At 44.8% G+C, this 21689-nt stretch overlaps 1 protein-coding gene across 1 annotated transcript in view; it reads right to left on the reverse strand.

Annotated features, from left to right (window-relative positions):
* Positions 1-668: 668 nt before the first annotated feature.
* Positions 669-21689, reverse strand: part of cdh13 (cadherin 13, H-cadherin (heart)) — a 526099-nt gene continuing 505078 nt past the window's right edge. The window contains exons 13-14 of the mRNA XM_023985362.1: positions 17784-18002; positions 669-1891 (exon numbers count right to left, since the gene is read on the reverse strand). Coding sequence (XP_023841130.1) covers positions 1884-1891; positions 17784-18002 — 227 coding nt within the window. The 3' untranslated portion in view covers positions 669-1883. The remainder of the gene's footprint in view (positions 1892-17783; positions 18003-21689) is intronic.

Below are 21689 nucleotides of genomic sequence, written 5' to 3' on the forward strand. Positions count from 1 at the left end.
GTAAAGGTACTTTCCAATTGAGCCGAGATGTGCAGCGTTTCGCGTGAATGCAGTCTAAAATGGGAACTTCTGCGATACGGCTTGAATAGAAGGATGTGTTTTAGAATGTGTTCATAGATAAGGCTAAACAAATAATAATAATTGTAAATAATAATCATTTGGTGGTTGAATACAGTATATTTGTCCTATTTGATGTGTGAATTGGACATTATGTTTTTTGCACATCTCAACTCTCCCTGAGACACACTCTGAGAGTGTAATTAGGGTTAAGTGCAATTAGGGTTAAGTGCCTTGCTCAAGGACACATTGACACATTTTTCACCTTCTCGTCTCGGGGAATCGAACTGGCCCAATGCTCTAACCACTAGGCTACCAGCCAGACACAACCAATGAGTTGTCTCAGGCAATCACAGAGTATCCCTCCCTCCCTCCCACACACACACCTACCTACACATCATCTGTGGGATGCCTGCTTTCATCAACTACTATACATGTGGTCTCTATGTAAATGAGCTCTGTCATGTAGGTGTCCATGTGTGAAGGAGTATGAATAAGTAATAGGAGGATGTCTGTGAGAAGCCTTGGGTCTCCGTTTTGCTGTCACAACCAGTTGGTAAACACACTTACAAGCCCTGTAGGGGCTCTTACAAGCAATAAAACTTAATGTGATGGGAATTACAGTAACGGCTTTATTAAATTAGTGCAAAAGACAGACATAACTCACTCAAAATGTCACATTTTTCTTGCTTTATCGTGACTCATGGGGTCTTCCACACAAACCCACACACACCATTTTTTTTACGAGTGCAAAAAAACGAACCACCAATTCACTAGCCTTCCTTGACCTCTTTGTGTGACTCAGGGGGAGGCGGTACTAGTGTCAGAGAAACAAAACCATGTAACACAAGGCAGACAGATTTCTAATCAGCAAAGCAATTCAAGACTCCAGATTAAAATTAATCACAGATTCTCAAAAAACTGGAGATGTACATTAAAAATAGTAAAACACATCGATAGCATTAGAAATAGTGCCTAAAGTCCACAAAAATGTTTCTCTTTTTTCTGTGGGGGTAATTGAGAGCCGGCAGTCCAAATACATAAGTTAATTAATATATTTGTACAATGGTAAAAAATAAAATATATATAGTGTACTTTTTTGTAAGTTTCACACCGTTACTATAAAGATATATTGTTTTCCACTCCATGACAACTAATGCAATAGAAACAGAACGAATCAAAAAAGACTCCAGAAACTTCTGACTTGAGAAGGCTTATGGCTACCACCTTGCCCTAACCACAACCACTGCAGACAAAAACAGTTTTTTTTCTCTCATTACAGTAGGAAACAAGATCAAATACACTCGTCTGTGACGAGAAAATAAAGTAATACATCAAAAAGTCAATGCTGTTCCCCATCCAGTATCCAGTAGCTCAGACTATGCAGTGTTTCCTTGCCCAGCAAAAGAGTCCATTCAGGCGGTGGTGTCCGTGACAACAGAACCCACAGAGATGGACGGAGGAGACGGGCGGGCGAGGGGTGGGAGAAGGATGGGCGAGGGAGAAGACCAGTGGCAAGGACAACTGTTCAGGGGAGGTGGAACAGAGCTAGGGGCGGTAGTGGACGGAGAGAGGGGTGGGGTAGAGGTGAAGGGAGGTAACTAAAAGCTGGTGTGGAACGGGGTGGGGGGCTGGGTAAGATAATGTGGGGAAACCCAAGAAGCTTAATACCACAGAGGGCCAGTCTGAATTGTGTTTTTGTGTAATTGTTTGCTAGTTGTTTTAGTTATAGTGAGAGGTCTTCTCTCCTTAGGCTTGATGGCGTAGGTGAGATATGTTGTTTCTCTTCAGTGTTGCAAGTAGACTACAGTAGGTTTCATCACAATTTACAGGCCTGGTAAGAAAAGAGAGAATAGTGGATAGAAAGTGAAAAAGCAGAAGAGAGAATGACAGGGAGAGGAAAAGAAAGATAAACAGATAGTCAAGGGCATCGTCAACACAGATCAGTTGCAATCAATTACACAAGACAGGTGATAGGTATCCTACATTAAACATTCAGGATGGAGAGGACAGAGAAGATAGAAATATACACCCTTGGTACAGATTTAGACAGAATAAAGAGACTCAATTGGTCTGTGTAAAATGGCCATGGAAACATTTGAGAACTTGACAATGACATGTGCTCCTCTGTCACACCCTGCTGAATGGAACATGTATTTATTTTCTATAGTGGTTACAGTGCATTCGGAAACTATTCAGACCCCTTGACTTTTTCCACATTTTGTTACATTACAGCCATATTCTAAAATGCATAAAAAAATATCCTTAGCAATCTATACACACTATCCCATAATGACAAAGTGAAAAATGTTTTTGACATTTTTGCAAATGTGTAAAAAAGAAAAAACAGAAATACCTTATTTACATAAGTATATAGCCCCTTTGCTATGAGACTCGAAATTGAGCTCAGGCGCATCCTGTTTCCATTGATCATCCTTGAGATGTTTCTACAACTTGATTGGAGTCCACCTGTGGTAAATTCAATTGATTGAACATGATTTGGAAAGGCACACACCTGTCTATATAAGGTCCCACAGTTGACAGTGCAAAACCCAAGCCATGAGGTCAAAGGAATTGTCCATAGAGCTCCGAGACAGGATTGTGTCGAGGCACAGATCTGGGGAAGGGTACCAAAACATATCTGCAGCATTGAAGGTCCCCAAGAACACAGTGGCCTCCATCATTCTTTAATGGAAGTTTGGAACCACCAAGACTCTTCATAGAGCTGGCCGCCCAGCCAAACTGAGCAATCGGGGGAGAAGGGCCTTMGTCAGGGAGGTGACCAAGAACCCGATGGTCACTCTGACAGAGCTCAAGAGTTCCTCTGTGGAGATGGGAGAACCTTCCAYAAGGACAACCATCTCTGCAGCACTCCACCAATCAGGCCTTTATGGTAGAGTGGCCAGATGGAAGCCACTCCCGAGTAAAAGGCACATGACAGCCCACTTGGAGTTTTTCAAAAGGCACCTAAAGGACTCTCAGAACATGAGAAACAAGATCCTCTGGTCTGATGAAACCAAGATGGAACTTTTTGGCCTGAAGGAAACCTGGCACCATCCCTAGGGCGAAGCATGCTGGTGGCAGCATCATGCTGTGGGGTTCTTTTTCAGCGGCAGTGACTGAGAGACTAGTCAGGAATGAGGGAAAGATGAACAGAGCAAAGTACAGAGAGATCCTTGATGAAAATCTGCTCCAGTGTGCTCAGGACCTCAGACTGGGATGAAGGTTCACCATCCAAAAGACAACGACCCTAACCACACAGCCAAGACAACTGAGAAGTGGCTTCGGGACAAGGCTCTGAATGTCCTTGAATGGCCCAGCCAGAGCCTGGACTTGAACCCGATCGAACATCTCTGGAGAGACCTGAAAATACCTGTGCAGCAACGCTCCCCATCCAACCTGACAGAGCTTGAGAGGATCTTCAGAGAAGAATGTAGCGTCATACCGAAGAAGACTCGTGGCTGCAATGGCTGCCAAAGGTGCCTCAACAAAGGGTCTGAATACTTATGTAAATGTGATATTGCAGTTTTTAATTTGCACAAATTTCTAAAAACTGTTTTGCTTTGTTATTATGGGGTATTGTGTGTAGATTGATGATGGAAAAAGCTATTTATTAAAACAAGAAACAACAGAAACGAACGTGAAGCTGACTAGGGCTATACAGGCCACTAACACAGACAACTACCCACAACTAAGGTGGAAAAACAGGCTGCCTAAGTATGATTGACAATCAGAGACAACGATAGACAGCTGTCCCTGATTGAGAGCCATACCCGGCCAAAACATAGAAACAGAAAACATAGAAATAAAGAAACTGGAATGCCCACCGTAGTCACACCCTGGCTTAACCAAAATAGAGAATAAAAGCCTCTCTATGGCCAGGGCGTGACAACAAGTCCCAAGACTAGCAGAAAAAACACACATGAATTGCAGCCTGGTGCCTTTATATGTACACAGAGTAATTTATAAGAAGTTACATAAAAGTAGGGTAATACATTTATATATCTTATAGTGAAATAAATCAGATTGATGCACAGACTTTGGGTACAGTTTGTGCTGCTAGCTAAACCTTTCTTCACACAGACATGTGTTCCACACACAGCGTTATGAAATGTGAGTTGTTATCGATCCAGCTGTCTGTCTCCCTCTGCCATCTCTCATTCCTCTGTTCTGTCACTGTGGGCTCTACTCAGAACTCTGTCTCTGTCTTTCTCTCTCCATTATGATATGTTGCCGCTGTATGAGTATGGTTGTTTTTCAGCCGTGTCTGGACAGTAAGGACAGCCCCTCAGGACCATGAGACTGATCCTGCCTGAGCTCGTGTAGGAGTGTGTCGTTCCTGTTGCTAGTGGAGACAGGCACTCTCGCTGCTGCAGAGCAGCTGTGCTGTTGCTCAAGGTCTGTATGCTACACAGATTCTGCTATGTGAATGGGGAGGCATTGTAGCGGCCATTTCTTTAGCCCATAGAAAAGGCATTTTATATCTGATATACAGAAAGAGATGAGATTGCCCATCTATACATGGAGAGTTGTAAGTTCATGATGTGCTCAAGGGTCCAGCTTTCTTTAGCAAACTAAGTGTCAAAAGATTTTCCTTCACTGCTGATCGACAAGTAAAATTCATGCAGTACAAAATAGTGTAAAAGAGATATGTAAATAAAAATGATTCCACCACTCTCCTTGATAAATTGGGTATACACAGTTAGATTCAAATCAAAATCAAATTGTATTTGTCACATGGTTGAATACAACAGTGAAATGCTTACTTACGAGCCCCTAAACAACAATGCAGTTAAAAATATATATTTAAAAAAATATGAATTAGAAATAAAAGTAGCAAGTAATTAATGAGCAACAGTAAAATAACAACAGCGAGACCATATACAGGGGGGTACCGGCACAGAGTCAATGCGAGGGGGCACCGGCCAGTCGAGTTATCAAAGCAACCATACATAGATGATAACAACAGACAGTAGCAGTGGTGTAAAAGAGGGCGGGGGCAATGCAAATAGTTTGGGTAGCCATTTTATTACATGTTCAGGAGTTTCATTGATTTGTATTCAGCTCCCTTTTCCCTTTGTGTGTGTGTGTGTGTGTGGGGGGGGGGGGGGGGGGGGAGATTAAAACTTTTCTGTTTTATTTGAAGTGAAATATGTCTTTCTCTTCTTCCATCTGTCTTTGCTCCTCTTTCTCCACTGTGTCCTCAAAATAAGTTTAGAGAGTGGTTTTGAGAAATGTGAACTGTAATTTTGTGAGACATTCTGAAATGAATTGGCCCTTAGACAACCCAAAATTTCGAAACGATCGAAGCGGGCCTGATTTGATGGGGGATATATCTAATGGGAGGAACTATAGATTTTTTATTTTCACAGTTGTTTTTCACTGAGCCTCTTTTCTACTGTGTTGCTCTAAGTGATTCTGCAAAGGAACTATAAGTTGAATAACACTCTGGAGCACAGCGAAGACACTCATGCTTCAGAGATGTGTTTTGCGAATGTAATGAGACTCTGGGAACCTTTATCCATGCGTGCGGGCCTTGAAACATACCAATTCTTTCCCCTCTGGCTAAAAACTCACGGCCTGAAAAATGAAAATAAACAGCTAAATCAATTCACCTCAGCTCTCACATGGAGGCAAAAAAGTCAGGCACGGAGCGGATAAGAGAGACCCTTACCCCCACCAATCTGAGTGAAAATGGGAAGGGAAATGTGACCAGCACACCTGCTGTACCTGGAGAGGCTGAGATGTGGAGGGAATGATGGAGAGAGAAAGAACGATGGAGAGAGAGAGAGAAAGAGACGGAAAGAAGGATAGAGAGAGAGGGATAGAGGGAGACAGAGGGCTGTTTGATCTAATCAACATCACCTTAATTGGGTGAAAGTGCTACTGGCAGAAGTCAGCTGGAGTTGGGGCAAACATAATAACTCACACGCTGCCCTCGTAAAATCCAGTCCAGAATAATTACCATCCTCCCTGCCTGCCTGTGGATCTACCCTTCCTTCTCTCCTCCATCTTCATCTCATTCTCAATGTCAATATGTCAGGAGACACGTCTCACAGCATACAGTGAGCCATATCCAATATCTGCTCCATTTGTAAAGAGAAGGAGGAGTGTAAAGTTTGCCCTTTGAAAGTCTAATCATATAGCAACAACCCTCACTGTCACTCTCTGCTTCCCATTATGACTTTAAAGAGAGTAGTTCTGACAACTAGAACAACTAGAAACATTTGCGTTTTATAGTATGAAAAAAAGATATGTGCTGTTCAAATTATTCTTTGCCAAACCGACATGGCACCGACAGACATGGCAGCTCTGCTTCCAGCTCCTAAGCAACTTTGCAGTATTTCGTTTTTTTGTGTGTTATTTCTTACATTATTAGCCCATTACGTTTTTTGTGTTATTACATACAGCTGGAAATAACTTTTGGATATCAGAGCGGCGGTACCCACCAGCATTATGACCATGATACTTTGTTCGTACCCCTCAGGGCAATTGAACTTGTCCAATAGGCTAATCCAAGATGCTGCCGGCGGAGAAAAGGTATTCGGAGAGGACTTCTAGTCCGACTCAGGAGGCGTGCACACCTTCCACTGCTTCCGAGTATATTACTCGCTAATGTTCAGTCTCTGGACAATAAAGTAGACGAGCTCAGGGCGAGGATCTCCTTCTAGAGAGACATTAGGGACTGTAACATACTCTGTTTCACAGAATCATGGATCTCTCGGGATATACTGTCCCCATCCATACAGCCAGCTGGGTTCTAAGTACATCGCGCAGACAGGAATAAAGAACTCTCCGGGAAGAAGAAAGGCGGTGGTGTATGTTTCATAATTAATGACTCATGGTGTGATTGTGATAACACACAGAAACTCAAATCCTTTTCTTCACCCAACATAGAATACCTCACAATCAAATGCCAACCGTATTACCTCCCAGGATAATTATCTTCGGTTATAGTCACAGCCGTTTATATTACCCCTCAAGCAAATACCACGACGGCACTCAAGGAACTACATTCGACTTTATGCAAACTGGAAACCACATATCCTGAGGCAACATTTATTGCAGCTGGGGATTTTAACAAAGCAAATTTGAGGAAAACACTTCCAAAGTTCTATCAACACATTGACTGTAGTACTCGCTCTGGAAAAACACTAGACCACTGCTACTCCCCCTTTTTGAGAGGCCTACAAGGCCCTCCCCGCTCTCCCTTCAGCAAATCAGATCACAACATTTTGATCCTCCTTTCCTATAGGCAGAAACTCAAACAGGAAGTACCGTGCTAAGGTCTATTCAACGCTGGTCTGACCAATCGGAATCCATGCTTCAGGATTGTTTTGATCACGTGGACTGGGATATGTCCCGGGTAGCCTCTCACAATAACATTGACGTATACACGGACACGGTGACTGAGTTCATCAGGAAGTGTATAGAGGATGTTGTTCCCACGGTGACTATTAAAACCTACCCAAACCAGAAACCGTGGATAGATAGCTGCATTTGCACAAAACTGAAAGCGCAAACCACCGCATTTAACCATGGCAAGGTGACTGGAATATGGTAGAATACAAACAGTGTAGTTATTCCCACCTTAAGGCAATCAAACAGGCAAAACTTCAGTACAGAGACAAAGTGGAGTCGCAATTCAACGGCTCAGACACGAGACAATCACGGATTACAAAGGGAAAACCAGCCACGTCGAGGACACCGAAGTCTTTCTTCCGGACAAGCTAAACACCTTCTTCGCCCGCTTTGAGGATAACACAGTGCCACCGACACGGCCCACTCCAAAGGAATGTGGCCCGCGTGAAGAAGACATTTAAGTGTGTTAACCCCTCGTAAGGCTGCCAGCCCAAACGGCATCCCCAGCCGCGTCCTCAGAGCATGCGCAGACCAGCTGGCTGGAGTGTTTACGGACATATTCAATCTCTCCCAATCCCATTCTGCTGTACCCACTTGCTTCAAGATGTCCACCTTTGTTCCTGTACCCAAGAAAGCAAAGGTAACTGAACTAAATTACTATTGCCCCGAACCATTCACTTCTGTCATCATGAAGTGCTTTGAGATGCTAGTTAAGAATCATATCACTTCTACCTTACCTGACACCCTAGACCCACTTCAATTTGCTTACCACCCTAATAGATCAACAGACAATGCAATCGCCATCGCACTGCACACTGCCCTATCCCATTTGGACAAGAGGAATACCTACGTAAGAATGCTGTTCATTGACTGTAGCTCAACCTTCAACGCCATAGTACCCTCCAAGCTCATCATTAAGCTCGGGGCCCTGGGTCTGAACCTCACCCTGTGGAACTGGGTCCTGAACTTCCTGACGGGCCGCCCCCAGGTGGTGACGGTAGGAAACAACACACCCACTTCGCTGTTTTGCTATCTCAAAGTGTCAAGTGTCAAGTGCCATAATTCAGTAAAACAGTCGTGACTAGGCTAGACACAGTATTAAACATGACATTGGCAAACAAAGATTTTAGCATTTTTAATTGTAGGGGAAGAGGATTTATCAACCAGGTAATGTCATACCTATTAAATCAAAACAAAGGGATTAAAAGAGGAATAATTAAAATTACCAAGGAGGAGGCGGATCCCATTTCTCCTCCTCCTAAATAACCTGTTACCGAGTGGATTAGAGCGGGGAAAGTGGCTGTCTGGGCAGAAAAGGGGATTTAAACATCACTGTGTGTGTGTGTGTGTGTGTTGTGTGTGTGTGTGGTTGTGTGTGTTGTGTGTGTGTGTGTGTGTGTGTGTGTGTGTGTGTGTGTGTGTGGTGTGTGTGTGTGTGTGTGTGGTGTTGTGTGTGTGTGTGTTGTGTGTGTGTGTGTGTGTGTGTGTGTGTGTACTCATCAGGGAGGGTGGATGCACGTTGGCTGACTGAGGCATGCTATCTGCCTGGGTTTATTTCCCTATTTGTGGATTAATTGTCTTTTCTTTCTCTGAGATTCGGCAGCAGCCCTTTATCAAATCTCCAACAGCTTATAAAATCCCACAGTGCTCACCTGAGCTTCTGAGAACAACAGTAACAACAACACACCCACACGGGGAATAAATGTCAAATATGCCTTAAAGAGCCTCATCAACATTTTAGCCTTTAACTGATAGCTGATAACAGGCTCATCATTGTGAATGTGTCCCAATGCGACCAACATTATACTGTAACTAGTACACAGCCCAGGATATATGTTAGAAAGCAGAACAGGCAGTGATGGGCTGTGGGCATAGGGGAGATTGCAAGAGGGTGACTGAGCCTTGAGACAGCCCAATGGGAGTAGGAGAGGAAATGTCAACTGGTTTAATACTGCAGCTGCTCGTTCACCCATGCCTTTCACTTTATCACCGCCACTCACATGTGTTTCCCTCATAAGCTAAATACATTAAAACAAAATTATCTTAAAAGGCCAGTGGTGCCCACAGCGCTCATGTGAAAAAAACAACTCTATTTGCTGTATTTACATGCTGCTGTCCATCCAGCAGCTCCTACAGCCCTAACATCACATGATGCTAGACTTCTATTTCAGACCTGCCAGAACCTGCTGGAGAAAGATAGTACCAGTCCCTTCAGGATTCTGCAGCATTCTTTTGTGATAGTTGCGGGCCAAAATGCTTGATTTTGTTGCGACAATTCTTACATTTTGCTTGGCAAGTTGCGATGATTTTGTCTGATTTATCACAAAAATGTGGTGGAAAGTTTGTTGACGTGTTGCTTGATTAAACCATTTTATGCAATAAAAGTAAGGTGAGTGGTTACAATTGCGCACCGCCTTTTCGTAGTGCGGTGATCGGATAGTTATACGCAGTAATATTGCAATGATTTGACAGTTTTATGCAGTAATAGTGAGGTTATTGGCCAAATTTGCAAGCCATAATATTCAGGGAATTGTTGATTTTGTAAAAAAATTCTGCAATCGCAGAATCACAAAATACAGGAAGGACTGTAATACAAACACACTCTGTCAGTCAGTCAGGCCATTCACTGACAGTGAGACAGGGGGCACTGTGGTCATCTCTGTCAAACTGGCAAATTGGTTTTACAATCTAAATGAGAGAAATTCCTCAACACATTAGCTATCCTACATGTATTAGTACTCTTACTAACAATGGCCATTATTTTGTTTGCCTGCAAACAGTAAGCACCATCCAGATAATTTAATCCACCACACACAAACAAACAAAACAATACACACACGCTAAATCTGTATGTTGCTTGACATGAAATCCACCCTGTCCAATTAGGCTCTGTTAACAGAAGTACAACAGCAGAACTCAAGGTGGGATTTGAGGCCTCATGAGGTACAGGTATGTGGGAAAGTCCTGCTACACTCCCATCGCACTGTAGAGGCTCACACATCAACAGGGACTGACTGGACCCATAAGCTCCAGGATTCAGCCAGGGACCTAGCTGCTTAGGTCTAAAGAGTGGAATATTTGTGTATGCTTAACACCGGCTCTGTCCCAGAGGCTTGCATACATTATTTAAGGGTCTGTAAAAGTAACCCCGGCTGAGTTCTTTATCCTGGAAAAGTAGGCAAGGAGCAGGAGGGTTCATGCGGATATGGATGTTTCTGTTGTGCTGGGCTGGGCAGAGAGACAGTCACTTTGGAGCTTGCTGCCCACTGAAGAAGATTGTTTAGTTAAAAAAAAAAGAAAAAACTTTATTTAACTAGCCAAGTCAGTTAAGAACAAATTCTTATTTACAACGACGGCCTACCCCGGCCAAACCCGGACGACGCTGGGCCAATTGTGCGCCGCCCTATGGACTCCCAATCACGGCAGGATGTAATGCAGTGGCACAGTGAGATGCAGTTTCTTAGACTACTGCGCCACTCGGGAGGTTTGGGCAATGTGTTCTCCGAGCATGTGCTGACCAACTGGCAAGTGTCTTCACTGATATTTTCAAACTCTCCCTGTCTGAGTCTGTAATACCAACATGTTTCAAGCAGACCACCATAGTCCCTGTGCCCAAGAACACGAAGGTAACCTGCCTAAATGACTACCGACCCGTAGCACTCACGTCTGTAGCCATGAAATGCTTTGAAAGGCTGGTCATGGCTCACATCAACACCATTATCCCATAAACCTTAGACCCACTCCAATTTGCACACCGCCCCAACAGATCCACAGATGATGCAATCTCTATTGCATCATCTCTATCTCTATCTCTAATCTCCACATTGCCCTTTCCCACCTGGACAAAAGGAACACCTATGTGAGAATGCTATTCATTGACTCCAGCTCAGCGTTCAACATCATAGTGCCCTCAAAGCTCATCAATAAGCTAAGGACCCTGGGACTAAACACCTCCCTCTGCAACTGGATCCTAGACTTCCGGACGGGCCGCCCCCAGGTGGTAAGGGCAGCTAACAACATATCCGCCACGCTGATCCTCAAAACGGGGGGCCCCTCAGGGGTGCGTGCTTAGTCCCCTCCTGTAGTCCCTGTTCACTCATGACTGCACGGCCAGGCACAACTCCTACACCATCATTAAGTTTGCTGATGACACAACAGTGGTAGGCCTGATCACCAACAATGATAAGACAACCTATAGGGAGGAGGTCAGAGACCTGGCCGTGTGGTGCAAGGACAACAACCTCTCTCTCATCGTGATCAAGACAAAGGAGATGATTGTGGACTACAGGAAAAGGAGGACTGACACACGCCCATTCTCATCGACGGGGCTGTAGTGGAGCAGGTTGTAGTGGAGCAGGTTGTAGTGGAGCAAGTTCCTTGGTGTCCACATCACCAACAAACTAACATGGTCCAAGCACACCATGACAGTCGTGAAGAGAGCACGACAAAACCTATCCCCCCTCAGGAGACTGAAAAGATTTGGCATGGGTCCTCAGATCCTCAAAAGGTTTTACAGATACACCATCGAGAGCATCCTGACGGGTTGAATCACTGTCTGGTATGGCAACTGCTCGCCCTTCGACCGCAAGGCACAGTACATCTCCTGGGCTAAGCTTCCTGCCATCCAGGACCTCTATACCAGGCAGTGTCAAAGGAAGGCCCTAAAAATTGTCAAAGACTCCAGCCACCCTAGTCATAGACTATTCTCTCACTTCCGCACCGCAAGCAGTACCAGAGTGCCAAGTCTAGGTCCAAGAGGCTTCTAAACAGCTTCTACCCCCAAGACATAAGACTCCTGAACAGCTAATCAAATGGCTACCCAGACTATTTGCACCCCCCCTCCCCATCCCCCTACGCTGCTGCTACTCTCTGTTATTATCTATGCATAGCCACTTTAATTACCCTACCTCCATGTACATAATTACCTCAATTACCTTGACACCGGTGCCCCTGCACATAGACACATTGACTCTGAACCAGTACCCCCTGTATATAGCCCCACTATTGTTATTTACTGCTGCTCCTTAATTATTTGCATTTCTTATCTCTTGCTTTTTTTGTTGGTATTTTCTTAAAACTGCATTGTTAGTTAAGGGCTTGTAAGTAAGCATTTCACTGTTTGAACTGAAACCTGTTATATATGTGACAAATAACATTTTAATTTGATTTGATTTGATATGAAATCATGACAACCTGGCTGCAAAGCATGTAACTGTCCCCAGAAATCTTCCACTGTTATTAGGTCTACAACTAGGACATTAAACACTTAATTAGAATAGCCTATTTGGGAAATATTCTTAATAACTTTAACTTTTCTTAATGCTTTTGATGGGCTATTTTAATTAGTAGGATTTGGCTTTGGCAGTTTGGTTCGGAACAGCAAGGAGGAGGGATGCATGCATCATTGTCACACACGATGAAGTCGGGGAGGGGACTGTTTATCTGTTTCCGTCTGTTAGTACGTTAGTGCGTTTATCACACGTGATATCTCAAAACAGCACGGGCCCGATATTGACAAAACTTGGGTGAATGATGCATCTTGCCATAGAGATCAGGAATTTACTAAATTACACTGATTGGCCAGATGGGGTCACTATAACAACAGAATGAAAATGCTAACTTTGAAAGGTCACGCCCCTCATCCCATTTGACCCTTAGTCATGGAATTCGGTACATAGGTCCCTCTCCTCACAAGGAAGAAATTTGACTAGGGACCCATAAGGTCCACCATGACAGATTTTCCGCCACTGGCACTGAATGACTGATCTGCACGAAACTGTATATGTGGCATCTATGGACAATGGTCTCTCAACGTAATATTTCCCAGACTAGTACCAAAAACAACATGGCCACTATTGACCAATAAACATTCATGTGGGTGTGGCCTTTCACATAAATGCATATAAATCAGTCAAGGATATTTGTATTGTAACAAAAATGTGTACACATATTGCAAACAGTGTGAAGACTTAATATATGCAAGAACATTCATATTGACCACACGGTGGTGCTACAACAGGCACGTTTATATCTTTTGAACTGTTTGAACTGAAATTTGACACACATGCTCAGGGATATGAGTCTAGTTAACCCATGCAATATCTCAGACACCACTGGCCCTGCATCATTCGTGGGGAACGACATGTTTACTGTTGCCTTCTTTCTTTTAGACTAAGCTTCGCTCAACTGTAAGATTTGTTCAAACTACTCGTTAGATTTTTCTATCTTGCTATTGTTTGTTAGAATTAACTCATTATTACCTTAGGCTTGTCATGTTTTTAGGTTATTCAGAAACAACTTAAAACTTTCGGAGGACTCTGTTAAAGAAATGAATTGTTTGATCATGAAGTAGCAGGGCGGGAGGAGGCGGGAGAAAGCCAGCATGCATAAAAACAGAAGTTAGAAAAGAGAAAATGTGGATTTTTAAATAATTAGATGGCTGTCAATCATCTTCGATATTTGTTACTATCGTAATATTGCCCAACCATATGATGGAGCAGCATCTCTCCTTAGGTTGAGTGCAGTCCTCTCTGGTGGACTTACAGCAAGCTCCACCACCCATACAGTGTTTCAGACCTTTCCTTCCCATACATAGAGCCTGCTATAGAAGGCCTGCAGGCAGATGCAGTGTAAATGTCAATCTTACAGAAAGTACATGTGTGTGAATGTGTTCAGAAATTGTGTCTTTACAGTGTGTGGGTGAAGGCACATAAATGTACGTACCACAGGGGGCTGGTGAGGGGAGGTAACAATAGTAACAAACACATGAATGGTTTGAAACCATTCCATAAATTCCATTCCAGTGATTATTATGAGCCCGTCCTCCCAACCTGCCTGTGGTACGTACAGTATGGAAGGGAAAGAGTGTGGGTGTTAGACAGCATGCACGTACAGTATGAGATTGGATATGTGTATGTGTGCGTGTGTGATTCGTGTCAGAGGGGGTACAAACAGTCTAATCTCCCCACACCTTTCTTCTCTCAGACTCTCTCAGACTTCCATTTTTTCACTGTCTTTCTGCTGAGGGGTCAGAGTTCAGTCTGGTGATAAGGGAATTGAAATCACAGTATCTTTCTCCTCGACTTCTCTCACTATCTGGCTCCGCGACAAGAGTGATCAGTCTCTTCTATCTGTGCCTGAGCGGTAGAGCCTGGGTCTGGCTGATGTGGCCTGACAGAAGTCATCTCTCTCTGTGTATCGCTGTACCGACTCTGATACAGAGGGGACCTCTATGGCCCAGCTCTCTTCTCACCAGCTCCCACTGGAGACACAGACAAAGATGACCTCTCTCCATATATCACTACCTGTCTCTCCATGCTGCAGAGCTCAGCTTAATAATATGCTGCAGTGCCTGCTGTTGATGCTATACTGCGACTCCACATAACACACCCCATTCAGATATGGTTTTGGCCAATGAAACGACATGCTTTAGTTGGTTAATGAATGCCGAGGTCTATCAGTACATTATGGTGTGTCATAATGAATGCCAATGAGAAGCTCTGCATGCCACCCAATTAACATTAACTGGGCTCATACACACACCGGCTGTTTCCACATTGGCCACTGATAACAAAGCATCTAACACATAGACCACCGAGAGAGAGAGAGAGAGAGAGAGAGAGCGAGAGAGAGAGAAAGCAGGCTTATCATGAATAATCATATCTGGGATGCGTCAGGTTGAATGTCTAGATCCCTCCTCAGGTCCACTGAGTGAACCCAGTCAGTTCAGTTATCTGGTCTATTGTCAGGGCCCTGTCTGTATGCCCCTGGCCTCACAGCTGGCCTTAGAGAGGCAGAGAGAGGGGGAGAGAGAGAAAGTAGTGAGACAGAAAAGAGGACAGATGGAGAGATTACATACCCAAAGGGAGAGTGATGGATGGAGGAACGAGGTGAGATAGAGAGATTTGGAGAGAAAATTAGGAGATGAGGAAAAGAGATTGTGATTGTAAGTCAGGGATGCCTGGAGATTGAGAGATAAAGATAGAGAGAGAGTGAATGAATGAGTGATAGAGAAGGAGAAAAACTGAGAGAGAAGGGCAATGGAAGCGGGTGAGCGAATAGAGAGAGAGATTGATGAGGGAGAGAGTTAGTGGCTGCTTGGTATGATCAGGCCTGCAGGCGTCTTTTGCTCAACACTCTCAATGGCTCCATTGTGCGTTGAATTACAGATGGGACATCCTCCTCCCTTTCTCCCTCCTCCCTCCCTCCATTCTCTGGCTCCCCTCCTGCCAAACACTGCCGTGGGCACGGAACTCAGCCGTAAAACCAGCCCAGCCCACAATCCCCCTCTGAACCCAGGATAGGCATCTATTTAACAGTTGAAAGTTATTTTATTACTCCAGAAGACTGGCTGTTAAAAGTGCACCATTATGCCTCCCATTCTCAATGGAGGAGTAAATTATTCATGTATCACCAATGGTATAAATGAGATATACAGTGTGAGCTCCCAACAGGAGTCCCTGGGAAGCTCCTGGCTGTAGCGGGGGATGCTAGATTAACGGTGGGGGAGACACAGACACACCAACACAAACGGAAGAGACGCTGGGAACAGGTCTAAAAGTCGCTGTAAAGACGCCTGAGATTAAATGAGCGCATATTCTGCCCAAGGCATGTCGATATTAGCAGCAGCAGCAGCAGCTGCAGTTTTACCACCATCAACAAGCACAGATACCATTAACGTTTAAGGCAGAGGAATGTGGAGTCTGGATAGAACTGTACGTCTGCGGTGTAAAGGTTTTAGAACATTATGGATGAGATTGTGTCTGTTACATACTGTACCACCCCTGGTTGGGAAACTAGCACCACTATCATCATGCGAGGGGTGTTCGTTAAGTCTCCATTTAGTGTGCTGCAGACCTATGAAAAAGTATGTGGTCAAGGGCCCCCCGAGTGGCGCAGCGGGCCAAGGCACTGCATCGCAGTGCATGAGGCGTCACTACAGACCCGGGTTTGATCCCAGGCTGTGTCACAACAGGCCGTTACCTGGAGTCCCATAGGACGGCGCACAGCGTTGTCTGGGTTAGGGGAGGGTTTGGGCGCGAGGGCTTTACTTGGCTCATCGCGCTCTAGCGACTCCTTGTGGCATGCCGGGCCAGGCTGACTTCAGTCGTCAGTTGAGCGGTGTTTCCTCCGACACATTGGTGCGGCTTGCTTCCAGGTTAAGTAGCCGGATGTTAAGAAGGGTGGTTTAGCGTGTCATGTTTCGGAGGACACATTACTCGACCTTCGCCTCTCCCGAGTCGGTTGGGGAGTTGCATCGATGAGATTGGATCGCAATTTGATATCATGATAAAGGGGGTAAAAATACAAATAAAAAATAAGTATGAGGTAATCTAAATTCATTTTATATACTTTTAACTAACTGGTTACCCCAATCATCTGTGATGCCAGCTAGCTAGTGTTCATATGGATGTCACAGTGCCAATTAGCTAACGTTACTGCACCCCCGTAAGCAAGGCGACAAGGCAAGCAAATGACCAGTGCACCGGTGTGCTTGCCGACGTGGGATGCTTCCCACTGGGTAGCTGTATCACTGTGTCGCCAGCAGTAGCTAGTAACGTGGCCAATTTTTTCCCTCCCAGGATTGTATTGTCCCACAACGGTGCACTGATGTCCCGCAGCGGTGTGGGAAATAGCTAGTGTAGCCAATATCAGGGGATGACAATCACAGCAAGCACATGCATACAACGCATACAACACATACAAGTAACAGTACACTCATCAACAGTACTTTCATCAAAAATAAACAATTGTGCTGAAACTGAAACTGTACAATTATTTTGTATGTGAAACTAACAGTAAAATCCGACAACGACTCTGACTCATCATCTGGCTACAAAACCTAAGTCCAAATTATTGTGGTAGTTTAATGGTAAACTCGTCCATAGCTGTACACCACATAGTCACAACCGACAAGAGCTAGTGTATACTCACAGAACAGGGAGAGCAGGACTAGAGATACCGTATGCTCACAGAATAGGGAGAACAGGACTAGAGATACCGTATACTCACAGAATAGGGAGAGCAGGAACTAGAGATTACCGACACTCACAGAATAGGAAGAGCAGGAACTAGAGATCCGTTATGCTCACAGAAATAGGGAGAGCAGGACTAGAGATACCGTATACTCACAGAATAGGGAGAGCAGGACTAGAGATACCGTATACTCACAGAATAGGGAGAGCAGGACTAAGATACCGTATACTCACAGAATAGGAGAGCAGGGACTAGAGATACCGTATACTCACAGAAATAGGGAGAGCAGGACTAGAGATACCGTATACTCACAGAATATGGGAGGAGCAGGACTAGAGATACGTATATCACAGAATAGGGAGAACAGACTAGAGATACCGTATACTCACAGAATAGGGAGAGCAGGACTAGAGCCAGCAGCATCATCAGGTTGGAGCATACAGAGCCAGCACTGCTGCAGTCCATTCTGTTCTTCTTACAGGTGCACACTTGGACCTTGATCTCGGTGCTGTTGGAGAGTGGAGGCAGGCCAGAGTCTGTCACCACCAGAGGTAACTGGTAGTTGGCCCTCTTCATACTCTGTAGGAGCATGATCTGGGCATGTGTGTCTGAAATAGAGACCAGGCAATGAGGTTAACTGACAAGATAATTATGTTGATATACTTACATGCTGGAGCATGTGCCACACTGTACAATCATGACAGTTAATTAAACAGACAAATGAATAGAGATGCATAAACAGCACACAACAGGGATGGGGTCAATTTGAGTAATTGAAAAAATGGTATCTCAGTAAACTGAAAAGTAGAAGCTATTTAATTCACGCACACACACACACACACACACACACACACACACACACACACAACACACACACACACACACACACACACACACACAACACCACACACACACACACACACACCACACACACACAACACACACACACACACACACACACACACACACACACACACACACACACACACACACACAGGCTAACAGAAGTAAACACACATAGGTCATGGCCAGGATCATTCTAGCTAGAATGCTGTATATCCATTTCTCGTCAAGCGTATCTCTTTGTGCTCCCTATCTATCCAGCAGAGTTGATTGAAGAGCATTTCCCCCTGTCACCCACATGCAATGCTTTTGCACAGGCTTTAGCCTCTGTCAGTCAGTCCTTCAATCAGAGGAGCAGCAGGTCCGGCAGACATGATGCAAATCCTAAATCAATGTCGTGTTCCATGTCTGTCACTCCTCTCCTCACAGCCATGCTATCCCACTGAGGCCACCCGTAGAAACTGACATTACGGAGACATATAGTAGGAACAGTAGCCTACTGTCTAACGCCTGTACCCAGAGACACACACACACAGAAATAACCAAAGAAGCACCTTCAACGGATGTATGGCAGACCCCCCCATGTTTCTAATGACAAGCCTCTCTCACATGATATGGGAGAGGAACCGTATGAAATAGCCTATAATTCCCCACTTTACCATCCACAAAACATGGGCTGGTACTGCTAAAATGTACTGTATCAGTCTAGGGGGTGTACTGTAGGTTACAGTCTGAACTCACTGTTGACCCTGGAGACCTTCCACGTCTTCTCCAGCCCTGGCTGCTCCCCAGCTCGATCTTAAAGGGCCCAGCGTTGGGGTGGATGTCCCTGTCCCTTCCCCCCACGATCACCACACTGTCCTTGGTGTCTTCACACACCCGTACCACAGATGGGTGCACGTAGGGAGCATTGTCATTGTAGTCCTCCAGGTGGTGACCAGAGTGCCAGTACCAGAGGCTGGGCGACTACCTGTGAGGAGGACACAATACACACCTGTTAGAAAAACATCAACAACACAGCTCTCTCTGTTACAAACACAAGGCACTGTTTGAGTACTGTAGCTATACACATTTCTTTGATGGCTTGGGACATTTCCATTTCAGATTTACAAGTATCAGTTCTTTTCCACTTCAATCCAGGGTTGATTCAGGCGGCTCCAAGGTCTCCAGATACTAGCTATGTGATAAACTTCTCTCTTTCCTTTAACTCGGAGCTTCAATCAACTTAATAGAAGAACTGTACAAAACAAACTGTGTGTCATTTCCAGATCAAAGGAACATGAATCACTTGGATCATGGTTGAGAGAGATGTGGCTTGGCAGAGCAGGTCCCTGTGTTGTGTAGATGAGATTACACTTTATTGAATGATGCAGAGAGACAGCACGACTGCGTGCGGTATGGAGTCAGGCATGGCTGTGCTGTATGAGTCAGGCATGGCTGTGCGGTATGAGTCAGGCATGGCTGTGCGGTAGAGTCAGGCATGGCTGTGTGGTATGAGTCAGGCATGGCTGTGCTGTATGAGTCAGGCATGGCTGTGCTGTATGAGTCAGCATGGCTGTGCTGTTGAGTAGGCCTGACTGTGCTGTATGAGTCAGGCATGACTGTGCTGTATGAGTCAGGCATGGCTGTGCGGTATGAGTCAGGCGGCTGTGCGGTAGAGTCAGGCATGGCTGTGCGGTATGAGTCAGGCATGGCTGTGGGTATGAGTCGATGGCGTGTGGATGAGTCAGGCATGAGACTGTGTGGTATGAGTCAGGCATGGCCTGTGCTGTATGAGTCAGGCATGGCTGTGCTGTATGATCAGGCATGGCTGTGCTGTATGAGTCAGGCATGGCTTGTGCTGTATGAGTCAGGCATGACTGTGTGGTATGAGTCAGGCATGGCTGTGCGGTATGAGTCAGGCATGGCTGTGTGGTATGAGTCAGGCCTGACTGTGCTGTCTGAGTCAGGCATGACTGTGTGGTATGAGTCAGGCATGGCTGTGCGGTATGAGTCAGACATGGCTGTGCTGTATGAGTCAGGCCTGACTGTGCTGTATGAGTCAGGCATGACTGTGTGGTATGAGTCAGGCATGGCTGTGCTGTATGAGTCAGGCATGGCTGTGCTGTATGAGTCATGCGCATGACTGTGCTGTATGAGTCAGGCCTGACTGTGCTGTAGAGTCAGGCATGACTGTGCTGTATGAGTCAGGCATGACTGTGTGGTATGAGTCAGGCATGGCTGTGCTGTATGAGTCAGGCATGGCTGTGCTGTATGAGTCAGGCATGCTGTGCTGTAATGAGTCAGGCATGGCTGTGCTGTATGCAGTTCATGATTCAGCATGGCATGTGGTATTTTGTCCTGCCTCACAAAATGGCACCTTATTCTCATATAGTGCACTGCTGTTGTACTAGGGCTCTATATAGGGAATAGGGTGTCATTTGGGGTGCAAGCTTTCTGTTGCTTAGAGATTAGAGGGGATTGAAAAGCAGCTTCATTCAAATAGCCCTGGAGGTCACTGGCAATTACCCACACATGGCAAAATCAGCAATTAGAGAATCATCTCAACCACAATGCGCTTTCCAGGAACCTGGAAGAGTTTGAGTGGAGGGGAGGTGAACGTGTCAAGATGCATGTGTCATAAATCAAACTGTTCAACGAAAGCCGGTTTAATTTTCATTGCTGTGTTATTAGGAAGGTTGGCGCTTTGAGTGGGGGCATTTTCCTCTAGTGAAAGATTAAACGGAGAGAGATAATCCTTATGACTCTCCGTAAACCTAAAAACAAAATCAACCTATAAAGTTGATTTTGCTATAAACATCCCAGCAGGTCTAGGCCTATCACCTCAGACTGGAGACACACAAACCCATACACAACATCAATGTGTGGTATCAAAATGGTAACAAAACACTTCCAGACAAAACCTTGTTATGCGATTGAGAATGGATATATAGCTCTGTCTGCACATCAACAATTAATTCAACAACAATCCCATATTCAAGGACAATATAATTTTAACACCAGAAAACACACTCTTTACATCTGTCACAACACGAACAAGAAGCATTACGGTGGAGAACTGAAGTACCGGTACCCAGATTAAAGCCAACAGAGCAGTGTTGTGTTGTGATAACAGCAAAACAGTTGCTATAGCTCACACTGGGACAAAGAAAAGGCTCCTGGATATGGAGATGCACTGCTGATGAGACACAATCAGGCTCAACAGCTGCTCAATCTGAACTAAACAAACACGAGCATACAGATGGAACAAATGTGGAAATGAATTATGATTTGTGCTCTAAAAGGGGAAAGATCTTTGGTAATTTGTTGAACTTTTTCTCATTGTTAATGTGTTTATAGCAGGTGGGTGTTAGTGTTAGATCAGGAGAAATAGATCACTTTCATGGATGATTACTTTCATAATTACTTGTAAGCATTTGGGTGTGGTTCATCTAACAGAGTTCAGTTTTAGG

The sequence above is a fragment of the Salvelinus sp. IW2-2015 genome, linkage group LG4q.1:29 (assembly GCF_002910315.2).
Source record: "Salvelinus sp. IW2-2015 linkage group LG4q.1:29, ASM291031v2, whole genome shotgun sequence".
In the NCBI taxonomy this organism is placed as follows: Eukaryota; Metazoa; Chordata; class Actinopteri; order Salmoniformes; family Salmonidae; genus Salvelinus; species Salvelinus sp. IW2-2015.